General features: G+C 49.0%; 1 protein-coding gene across 1 annotated transcript; it reads right to left on the bottom strand.

The window, feature by feature from the left end:
- Positions 1-1,022: 1,022 nt before the first annotated feature.
- Positions 1,023-4,707, bottom strand: LOC120673664. The gene is made up of 3 exons (XM_039954616.1): positions 4,090-4,707; positions 2,014-3,221; positions 1,023-1,923 (listed from the first exon to the last, which is right to left on the bottom strand). Exons 1-3 carry the CDS (start codon positions 4,207-4,209, stop codon positions 1,698-1,700), a joined length of 1,554 nt encoding a protein of 517 aa, XP_039810550.1. The 5' UTR covers positions 4,210-4,707; the 3' UTR covers positions 1,023-1,697.
- Positions 4,708-11,969: the final 7,262 nt, after the last annotated feature.

The raw sequence follows: 11,969 nt of genomic DNA, 5'->3' as shown, positions 1-11,969 counted from the left end.
TGAATAAATTTTTGAATAAGATGAGTAGTCAAACTTGAGATAAAAAAGTCAAACGACTTATAATTTGGAACGGAGGGAGAAAGCTAGAATAAACAGATTAGTCTAACAAGAAATAACTATTTATTGATAATTGGTGAATAAATTAAATCTAGATAAAAGCGATATGTAAGATCTAACATATTTGATAACATGAGTAAAACAGATAGAGAAAGAACTGCACAATATTTTTCAATTCAGCACTTTTAATTTTAATGATATATGATGGCTAAAAATGTATCCAATCATTTTGTTGCAAGAATTTTCAGGATTATACAGGTACAATGAAGAACGAATGTTGAATTATGAAAATTAGAATCAGCCTCTCTGGTTGCTTTTGCGTCAGCAAGTTTTTTTTAGGGGTGCGTCCGCAAGAATTAATAAGAAGATTATGTACACAATCTAAGGGGTGTTTAGTTCATTTTGCAAAATTGTGTAAAGATGTAAAGAGGGCATTTGAAGTACTAAATGAAGTCTATTTGCAAAACTTTTTGCATAGATGGGTTGTAAATCGCGAGACGAATCTAATGATGCTAATTAATCCATGTTTAATCAATAATTAGCGGATGGTTACTGTAGCATCACTGTTGCAAATCATGGATTAAGTAGGCTCATTAGAATCGTCTCGCGATTTACAACCCATCCATGCAAAAAGTTTTGTAAATAGACTTCATTTAGTACTTCAAATTAGCAAGATTCTGTTTCACTTTAATGCGTTTACGGCTTTTTTGCACAAACCTGTAAAGATCTAAACAGGGCCTAAGTTGCTTCCCGCAACCAGATACATACAGCCCAAATTCGATTCGGCACGCTCTGGGCCAATAAAACGGAAGCGCTCACCAAAATCACTTTATGCTATGACTCCACTCCAAGTAACGCGCGTGGCCCTAACACCCCCCCCCCCCCCCCCCCCCCCCCCCCCCCGCACAGGTTCACTTCCAGATGCGAGCCCGAGTTCCAATTCAAGAGCACTCCAGAGGCCAGAGGAAAAGAAACCATATACTTGTTGGTTTGGTGGTGCCTCACCGGGTGAAAACAAACAAAATTGGGGAGCTTCTTATACAGTTTATTCATCTGCACAGTTACAAGAAGCAAAATTTGCTGCTGGTGTATATACTTGACTCCACCTTCCCCCACTGAACGGAGGCACGGAGCGGCGCCTCGCGAATCTCGACGACACCGTGCAAAGCGCCAAAACATCCACGCCGTCTCCCGAGTCCCGACACGCGACGCCAACAAGTGGACGGGCACGGATTCCATCCCCCGGCGCAGCCGGCAACCGCCTCGCCGCTGGGTTTCCAGATCGGCAAGCGGCGGCGGCGAGGCGCGGGTTTCCGGCGGCCGCTGCTCCACTGCTTCACTTGCCCCAGAACATGCGACCACGGGAAGAGACTGAGAGAACACGGCTGCTTAAGCAAACGGACGGTTCTGATTCTAGTAGCGCGAAGTGTATCAGCTTCAGCTTCACTTGGAGTGTAGCATCGCTGCCTGGGTAGCCGCCCAAGCAAATGCCGCGAGAAGAGCGTGGACTTGCCGACGGAGTGGAGTGGAGTGAAGTGGCGTGGCGGAGGAGGGAGCGATCTCTTTTTTCTTTCTTTCTTTTTTGTGTTTGGGTTTTTATGGGAGGCACCGACGGTCTGTGCGCTGGGCGGCGGCGCAGATCAGTCGAGGGGGTAGCATGTGTCCTCACCGCCCGTGTTCCACAGGAAGTGCGCGTAGGCCGCCGCGTGGTGCGCGTTGCTGGGGTCGGCGGCGATGGCCTCCTGGTACGTCTCCTCCGCGGCCGCGAGGTCGTTGCGCGCCTGCCACAGGAACACCGCGTACCGCCCCAGCGCCTCCGCGTCCGCCGGCTCCGCGCGCACCGACCGCTTGAAGAAGTGCTCCGCCCTGCACGCGCGCACACCCCCGTCAGCGACCCGCACGCATGTCGTGCGCAAACCCATCGCGCGCGGCACGGAACCAGGCGCGGCCACTCACCGGTCGTGGTCGCCCTGCACCTGGTACAGGAACTGAGCGAAGTTGGAAAGCAGCAGCGAGTTGTTGGGCTCCTCGGAAACGGCCTGCTCGTAGCTCCGCGCCGTGGCCGCGTGCTCCGCCGAGTACTCCGCGTCCGGCGCCGGCGCCGGCGCCTCCACCGGCGCGACGAGCTGCTCCAGGATTTCTGGGTCCATCAGCTCCTCGGCGCTCACGCTCGCCTGCATCCTGGTCGCCTCATCGGATATCCGTTTCCAGATGGCAAGCTCGTCCTCCACGGCCATTGAGTCGGACACGGACGCCTCCGAGCCCGCGCCGAGCGGTGTCGCCTGCTGCGACGCGTCCTGAGGCAGCACCGCTCCGCTTTGTCTGTGCGACGACTCGTCCGATTGGCCGTCGCCGGTGGCGCCGGCGACCGGCCGCATCTTGCCGCCCCGGTCGCCGTTCCCGCCCACCGAGGCGGTGCGGCCGGTGGCTGAGAACGTCTTGAGCGCGGCGGGGTCGAACCGCTGCTGGGAATGGGATTGCTCCGCCGGCTGCTGGGTCTGGGTGTCCACCATCTCGACGGCCGCCACGGCGGCCTGGGGAGGCCGGAGCGTGGCGGCGGCCGCGACGCTGTCGCCCATGGAGTAGACGGTGAAGTTGGCGAGGAGCAGCATGAGGGAGACCATGAGAGCCGGGGTGCCGGAGAAGATGTGCTGGAAGAGCCAGACGAAGGAGGCGTGCATCTCGGCGTGGACGCGCGCCAGGACGCCCTGCAGGTCCTCGTAGAAGAGCGCCTCCCGCATCTGCAGCGTGAAGCTCTGCAGCTCCCGGATGATGAGCACCATGGACGCGAAGGCGCGCCCCACCGCGGCGCGCGCGGACTCGCCGGCGCGGTCCATGAGGCGCTCGTCCCACCGCCCCTGCTCCAGCTGCTGCTGCTGCTGCTTCCGCCGCTTGAGCATCCGCAGCGACAGCGGCAGCCCGACGCTGCTGGCGCTCCGCTCCACGCTGGCCGGCCACCCGCAGCCGCCGGCGCCAGGGTGCTGGCCCGCCGCGAGCTCCTGGATCCTCCTCAGGAACTCCTCGTCGTCCCCGCCGTCGCTCCCGACGCTGTCGACGCTGGCGCTGATGGCGCGTCTGATCGCGGGCGGCCCGCCGCGGCGCCGGGCGAGGCCCGCGCTCCAGCCGGCCAGCGACGACTGGCTCCTCCCCAACCTGACGCCGGGCAGGGGCGTCCCGGGAAATCCAGGGGCCCTGTGCAAAAGTATAAACAGGCCCTAAATTTGGGTGCTAAATAAAATAGCAAGTACTCCAAAATTATCCATATCTATTTTTTATATGTTAAGTTAGATCTTCTATATATCATTTCTTTTTTCCTTTGGCCAAAATCATATTTTCTAACCTAATTTGTGGAAGATATGGCTTGTATGTATAGAAAATAAAGATGAACTGAAGTCTGAAGCACATATATATAGTCATAGTATACACAAAAGATGAATATAACAAAATTAATTGATACTTTCGTACTCATCAATATACTTATTCAATGACATATAGTAACCTAAATTTGTGCATGTATGCATAGGAACCTGAATCAATTGATCGGAGACCTAAACCTAAATTCCCTTATGCTTAATGTTAATGCGAAATCGGCAAACAATGTCGTCTTTCCCTGACAGCAAGCACCAATGAAGTGATACAACCATGCTCCAATGGATAATGTATAAATAGTCAATTAGTCATAGTGTTGCTAATTTGTAGTGGATGTAGAACTCTAATGCCCATCGTCATAATTTGGATCTCTATCCTAGTGTTGATTGTTGATTACTGTGCACGCCTAATCTGTAACCGCAAGACAACTGCAAGAGAGTGTAGTGTGCAACAACTGATCCGGAGACAAGGTAAACATGGTTGGAATCAAAAGGGATGCAAGCTGGCCTCACAAACTACAAACTGGACTGTGATTAATTAAAGTAGACCTAAATAAATTAGTAGTATAAGCTTAGAAGATAAACATAATTTGGGGGCCCTAGCAGATGGGGGCCCTGTGCCATCGCACTGGCCGCACGTGCCCAGGGACGGCCCTGCGCCGGGGCGCGGCACGGCATGCCGCGGCGACGCGGCAATGGCGGAGGACGAAGGCGACGCCGGGGAGGAGGACGAGGGGGAAGAGCACGGCGGCGGCGTGACGACCGCCGCGACCTGGATGCCCATGGGTCTCGGCCAATACCGGCCACCACCGGAACGATGGTTGGGAATGGCCCGCGGCTCCAGAACCGCGGGAGGCTAAAATGCAAGGGGAGGGAGTGAAGGGAGGGGAAACGAGCGGTGGCCTTATTTCAGGATCCGGAAGGCGTCCCGGTCAACCTCCCCACGCACACAGCTATTGCCACTGCTAGTGCCTGCCGCCCGCAATGGCGACGCCACCTTTAGACAAAACTTTATAGACACCCACCCACCAACCACCCCAGAATGATATTTTTCTCCCCCGTCGCGTCGCCACAAATGGAAACTGTACCAGGATGAAAAGAAATCTCTCAAATGATGGAAAATACGGAGAATGATTGGAGAAGATGAACAGCACTACTCCTACAGGCGTAGTGCTCGGCCGGCACAGAGGCCCCGGGATGTGTGTGCTCGGCCGGCTCAGAATCTGTAGACCACCGCCTGCCCCTCGTTCTGTACAGGCGGCTCCCTTCTGGCATCACCAACGTGTGTGCAGGGTATGGAGTACACCTGAATATCTATATTGTTTTTTCCCATTGTATTTTTGAAGGTATTTAAGTTCAATTTTTTTTTGAAGGTATAGCGCCACACGAAAAAGCAAAATAGATGACAAGTATCTGCCATGATAATCTTCAGATGAAGACGAACGACGCTAGATTTTTCTTTCCTTTTTACTTGGACCCCAGCAGGCCGCAAGCTGCTCGCTACAGTCCATTGGTATTCTTTGGTTCATTTTTACATTGGTAGCTATATTTCTCAGTGCAAAGTTTTTTTTAAGGATTATTACTGTAGATATAAAGCTGAAGAAGCAGGTCTTCAGATATCATACACCGTAAATAACAAGCGATACACTGAGAGTTGCTGAGCAGACAGCAGATGCAGGACCTATACCTCTTGTTTACATCAGGCATAATTTGATGATCCAGAGCATATAATCATGCCATTTTTAGTTTGGAGCCATAGATACACGTACTTACCGGGGTACTACTACTCAATTGATCTATTTACATACAGTCGTTCCATGTGGTCAACCTTCAAGATGGTGAAAACAAATTGCAAGCTGAAGATGAGATGTTAGTAAGTTATTTCTCGTAACTTACTAACATTTAACAGTGCAAAGTTTTTTCTTAAGAATTATTACTGCAGAGTTAGGTTCGTTAAAAAAATACTGCAGAGTTTTTTTTCTTTTGAAACTAGAAAACACTGCAGAGTTAAAGCTAAAGAAGCAGGTTCTCAGATATCATACCGTAAAAAAAAGGCGAGACACTGAGAGTTGCTGAGCAGATGGCAGATGCAGGGACCTATACCTCTTGTTTACATCGGGCATCATTTGATGATCCAGAGCATAGATTATCATGCCATTGTTAGTTTGGAGCTAGATGCTCGTACTTACCGGGCTACTACTACTGAATTGATCTCTTTACATACACTCGCCCCATGTGGTTAACATTCAAAATGGTGAAAACATATTGCAGAGGGAGTAGATCGAGACGAGATGTTACTGTCGACGTGTCAACCTCTGTTCACGTGCCGTCACCCGCGGCGGTGGTGCTGCAGCAACAAGCCTGCAAATGTGAAGCCTCCAGGCTCCTCTCCCTTCGCTGAAGCTCCCCCTCCGCCTCCGCCTCCGCCTTCGCCTTCGCCTTCGCCTCCGTCCCACACGCGTCCGCCGGAAGCCGCGGTGGCAGTCAGCGATCAGACAGCGCCACGGCCATGGGATCCGTCCCCACGGAGCATAGCACTGTGCTGTGGCATGGCTGCATGGGCTCGACTCTGGGGTTCAGTGCTTACGTGCGCACAGTGGATGGGCACGGAATGAATCACGTGTTGTTTTGTTTCGTTGATTGTTTTATCTCTTTCTAGGGCTCTGTTTAGTTCCCAAAAATTTTCAAAATTCCTCATCACATCAAAGTTTTAGACAAATGCATAAAATATTAAATGTGGTTTTAAAAAATAATTAATTGCACAATTTAGCTGAAAATGATGAGATGAATCTTTTAAGACTAATTAGATCATGGTTAGACACTAATTATCAAATAAAAACGAAAATGCTATAGTAGTCAAATTCAAAAAGTTTCGCGAACTAAACACGCCCTAGATTTATAGGGCGTAAAAAGGTTCTGCCAGTGGCTGGCACTACTTTATACTGTTCTATCTTAACGGTACAGTGTTATTTGCTAATACATTATATGAGAGGTTCGAACTGGATGCACGACAGAAACAAAAAGTTGCCAGAAGGAAAGTGAATTATTTCATTATATTGGCACATCGCGAAACGTGCTCGTCAATTTAAAAGTGTTATATTAAATCTATCATGAATTCATGATTTGCGTTGCCATGGGATTTTTTTAATAAAAAGATTTGGTGGCTCATCCATGGTGGCGACATCAAGACGTCAAACACGGATCGCAACAGCTGAATGGAGTTCGCGCTGATCGAGTGACGAAAGGGGGAGGTTTTTCGGTGGGTGATCTTGATCCTTTGGTCGCGTCATCTGAGGAGAGCGGTGAGCGGCAGCAGTAGTACAGCTGATAAGCCACGGCAGGAGGCGGGGCGCTGCGTCGGCGGCGATTGTTGGAAATATGTATTTACAGAGACTAGATTTCAATTTGAGGTAAAATATAAATAGCAATACTACTGCTAACTCAAACAGAATTGAAAACTGAACAGTAAATCGAGCTGAAACATACTCATGTTAAATTCGATTACTCTTACCGATCAGCGCTCCGTCCTCGTGAAGAGACGATGCAGTGCAGATTATAACAGCGCAGAACGTAGTCGAACAGGCTCGAGCGGTCGCGCAGTTGCGTTACCCAGAAACCTTATTGCCGTCTCTAGTGCAGACTTCATGACGGCAAGGGTTCGGAGATACCGCTCACCTTTTCTCCTCAGTGCACGCCAAGGGAAGGGCCGGTGAGATCTAGCAGCTCGATGACACAGCACAGCAAGAATTGGAAGAATTGCCGGGAATCAAGCGTTTTCTCTTGAATATTTTCAGTCCACTAATATAGGCGCGGCTGCCCTCTAGGAGCTGTTTTCTCTTTGATGACGCCCATAAAAGACATTGAAATGTATTCAGAATGGTCATGACAATTTACTAGGAATTATGGTATTAATCGGATATTGATTAGCACCTAATCAGTGCACAATGGTTCAAATGTGAGAGACACAAGTGGCAAAATATTGGCAGAATTACAGCCACACAACCGCACAATGGTTCAAATGTGAGAGACACAAGTGGCAAAATATTGGCTGAATTACAACCGCACGTCGCAAGTCACGAGTCACGCGGATAAATATGCGAAAAGACGTGGCGCGCGTGCGTTGGTGTGTGTTTAGCAAAGTCTTACACACTCATCTCTTGGCTGCTCTATTCAACACAAGAAAAATGCTCCAATATTTAAATGATTGTCTACTTGCTTGCACTAGTAGTATGGGACAATACCAACCAGCCACATGTTGCTTTGGAATTCTCTTGAATGGGCCATAAATAAACCAAATTCTAACAGTGATCAACAACCTGAAATTTTTTTAATAGGATATACTCATTTTCAGGCGACATTTTGTCATCAGTGGCAAGAGCAAGTAAAGAACCCACGAGGCGCGAGGCCGGACGAAAACATCGTGTTAACATCTGTGCTTCTGTCCTGAGACCCTGATTTTCCTGATAAGCATACAGTAATTTCTCACTGAAAGAGCTGAGCAGGTAGAGCCATGCAAGCGTGCGTTCCTGAAGATTTTCTGTCCGCCAATGGCGACGCGGCAGCAGCGTTTTCCCGAGCCCGCGACGCCATTTTCCGGTTGTCCCGTTCCGGCGAGCGCCACCGCGTCCTGTCCGACCGGAAATATCCCGCAATGGACGGCCGCGAGGCGCGAGGGCGGTCGAGGGGGCCCCCGATGGGCGCTACGTTCCCATCCGCCCGCCGGCGTCCGGTTCGACCCCGCCGAAGATCTCCCTCGACGAATCATCTCCCAGCGTCTCCGCCGCGAATTCGACGGTGGAGACGGGCTCTAGCCTCTAGCTTTAGGCTGGGGGGAAGAGGCTGCGCCGCGGAGGAGGACCAGTCCTTTTCCATTTCAGGCGACGACGATGGCGCGCCGGGGGCCTGGGCCGGCAGCGACAGGTGAAGCGCGCCACGGGGGCCCGGCGGGGCAAGCTGCCAAGCAACGGGCGTGCAAGTTGGATCGCCATCACTGGGGCGCTGCACAGGGGGTTGTGATTTGCTCTCTCCCCGCTTGCTGTTGATGCCGATGCTTGTTTGGTTCCTCCGTCTATGATTCCTTTGCTGTTCTGAGGCGTTGGTGTGCTGACGGTAGCCTGCTGTACGTGTACCATTGTGCTCCAGCTAGTGCCCAGTGTGGAAAATTCTGAAAATGGCCTCGGGCTCGAAGGGCAACTTCACAGCCCCCGCGGGGTAATGGCAGAGATCAGATGAGCGACTTGTCTTTTCACCTCCAAATGGGGGGTGAAAAGGAGAGAAAGAAACAGAAAGGGATCTCCGTCGGTAACAAGTTGATTTCCGTCGGTTTTTATAGATGAAGACACGGTATTCAATCCGCGTCGTAAGATGAAAAATGATGAACGGTTCAGAGTGATGCGGGACTGAGGGACTGAATCTACCAACTAATCGAGTACTGCTATAATGTCTGAACTGTAAGGCTTTAAGTACAGAGCTGCATTCGCATCATGCGTTGCCGATCTGTTCTGCACGGACTTTTGGGCCGCTGCCGTTCGATCCAGCGAGGTGTTCTACCGTTTCGGGAAGTTTACGGGCAAAAGGAGTTTGGTAGACGACTGCAGCAACCTTGTGGGGTCAGGCATCAAGGTCCGCGATTCCATTCTGGCAATCGCGCGCCACTTAATTTTCAACGACCGATCCGACAGCTGCGGGATCCGGTGCGGAAGCGCGTTCTTCCCTTTTTCGTGCACGTTTTTTTTCCTTCTCGTGATGCACTGGATATGCTCTGCTGACGTCAGGCACAGACTAGTTTTGAGTACAATACATAGAGTACGTGCTGCACAGTGATAGACACATGTATTAGTTGATATTCTTTTTCTTTCCCTTTCTAAGTTTGACTTGTATTAAATCAAGTGTTATATTTTCCCTTTTCAGTATTTTTGCCTTCTATTATGTGTCTCCTAGGAAGTTTTGTTCGATAACTGTTTTCATCAAATTTATGTTAAAAAATATTTCTCGGAAAGTTGGGTAATGAACTTATGCGTAGATGTTGTTCAAGAAGTTTTACAGATAATATTTTCCCGAAAAGTTGGACAGTGAACTTATGCGTAAAAGTTGCGAGAACTTATCATGAGAGTTACACTAATAAAATATTTCGATACATTTTCTGAAAAAAAGTTATGCATATAAGTTGTATGCTATGAAATGTTATGCTAAAAAATATTGTGTAAAAATTTCATTGAAAGAAGTTATGTGTAAAATTTCCATGCATCATAAAAATTGTGCTGGAAAAATATTCGCTAGAAAGTTATTTAGAAAGAAAATTTATACGTAAAATTTACGTGCATAAATTATAAATTTCCAAAACTAGAAAATTAGAGATGAGAAAAATTTCCTAAAAAGGAAATGCACGCTCTGTCTGAAATCGAGCGCTACTTGTCTTCTGGGGCGCGCGCTCTAATTAGCAACGTCCATCAAGGTCCCCTTCCTGTTCATTCAACGTTTAGATCTCAACATGTGTGGGTGCAAAGATTTTGATATGCCTGCACCCCTGCTGTTTTTGGCTGCACGCCCAGACAGTGAAACGGCATCAACGCGGTAGATTCCAATGAAATCTCCAACGACATCCACATGTTCAGAATCAAATCGGTGCAGCTCAGTAGTCATAAACTACATACCTGATTTGAACTGTCTCCATTTATCAGTTCCAACTTTCACCAAAAGAATAGCAGTTCTCAGTCCAACTCCTGCATCATAGATGCTGGACCACTGAACCGCAACGCAAAATTTACAGCAACTTGGCACTGAAGCTGCGACGCAATTTATCTGAATTCTCCAAGAGTTTGTACGAGCTTCTCCTCCTGCTACGCGTCGAAACAAGAAGAAGAAGAGTTGGACATAAACGACTGGCTCGATGGCGATCCAGAACGTTCATGACATCATGCATGATATACAGCCCAGGCACGGCGCGATTGAGATCGAACGAAGCCTAAACAGGTGGCTACGTCAGTGTATCTCCCGCAGATTACATGTATCTCTCGCGTCCGCGATGCGGACGGTCGCCGCGCGTTCCGTGCCCAAGCTCCTCTCGTCTCGAAACTTTCCTTTTCACCCCCGCGGTGCCGACGCGACGCGACGACAGCGGCATGACCGGCCGGCGTGAGCCCTGCGTCTGCTCAGCCACAAAGCTCGCCGCACCACATGACATGACCAACAGTGGCTTAACGAAGACCAGTCACGTGTGCGTGGAAATAGCGGGCTATGATGTTTAGCGGTAACATTCTCTAAAAACTATAGAATAGCTATAGCGAAGCTATAGCAGACTATAATGAAAACTAAATCATTTAGCTGAATGATAAAATAATAAATAATTTCATACAAATTATAAGTATCGTTGGTCTAACACCTAAAATTTGAGTCTAACACGTCTCTTAACTGCCCAACAGTACCCAATTGACATTTAGCGCTGCTAAGTCTCACAAAAACCTATTTAGCGGACATTTAGCATGGCTAAATCTCATAAAACCTCCTTTAGCGGATATAGCGGACAAATATTGTATAGCGTAGCGGTAGATCTTCTAAAAAACTATTAGCAGGCTATAGCGAGGCTATAGCGGCCTATTTCCAACCATGGCGCGCAGCCTTCTAGCAGCTGGTGTTGCTATCAGGCCGAACCAGAATTTTGACCGCCCCGGTAAAATTGCTGCGATAGATTCAGCACACACCTTCTGGTGTCGGTTCGCGTCAGTCGGCGTCGCGATGGCATGCTGCCAGTTTGCTGCTCGCCTAACCTCAGATATTTTCGTTCAGGGCCTCTCGAGCAGGGAATGGTCAGTAACCAATCAGGTATCATCCTCGTTTGTCTTGCACGGATGTCTGCTTGCAACTTGCAAGGCCAACCAACAAGCAGACACTAATTGTGCTACTTTGCTGAACAAAGCATCACAGCCTCTGCTAATCTGTATTCTGTAGTGCGATTCAGCAGAACGCCATTGGAGCGCTTAAAGTACGTCGACTTTGACATTGTTCAGGCACGCAAAGGTCGTCTGAATCTGAATGGCAACAGCTATTCAGCTGGATAACTCGATGGACGACAGAGACGCCGTTGATGAGCGATCGCCGACGATCCGACGCCACCCCTCAGTTATCTCCACACCGCCCCCCAGCGATTCCCACCCTGGCAGCCCGCTCGTCACTCTCGCCGTGTGTGTCCGTGTCACCATTGATTGATTATTATACTAACGCGCCAGGAATTGGCGCGCGCTCATGCGTCGCGGCCCACGTGGGCCCGGGGGTACTGTTCATCATTTTAAAAAATAATAAAATGTACTGTTCATGTGGGACCGGGGGTACTGTTCATAATAAAAAAATAAAAACTATTTATGTGGGCCCACCGGGTACTGTTCATAATAAAAAAATATAATTCGAAATTAAAAATAAAAAAATTAAAAAGTGCCCCCATGTGTTTAAATGTTTAGTTTTTTATGAAAAAAAAATATATACTACATTTACCTCTATTATATATTGGATTTTATTTTCACTTTGTGAACTCGCAAAATATAATTGAAT

The sequence above is a fragment of the Panicum virgatum genome, chromosome 5N (assembly GCF_016808335.1).
Source record: "Panicum virgatum strain AP13 chromosome 5N, P.virgatum_v5, whole genome shotgun sequence".
Lineage (NCBI taxonomy): Eukaryota > Viridiplantae > Streptophyta > Magnoliopsida > Poales > Poaceae > Panicum > Panicum virgatum.
Note: the sequence above shows the minus strand (reverse complement) of the source record. Positions and strands in the feature narration are given on the sequence as shown.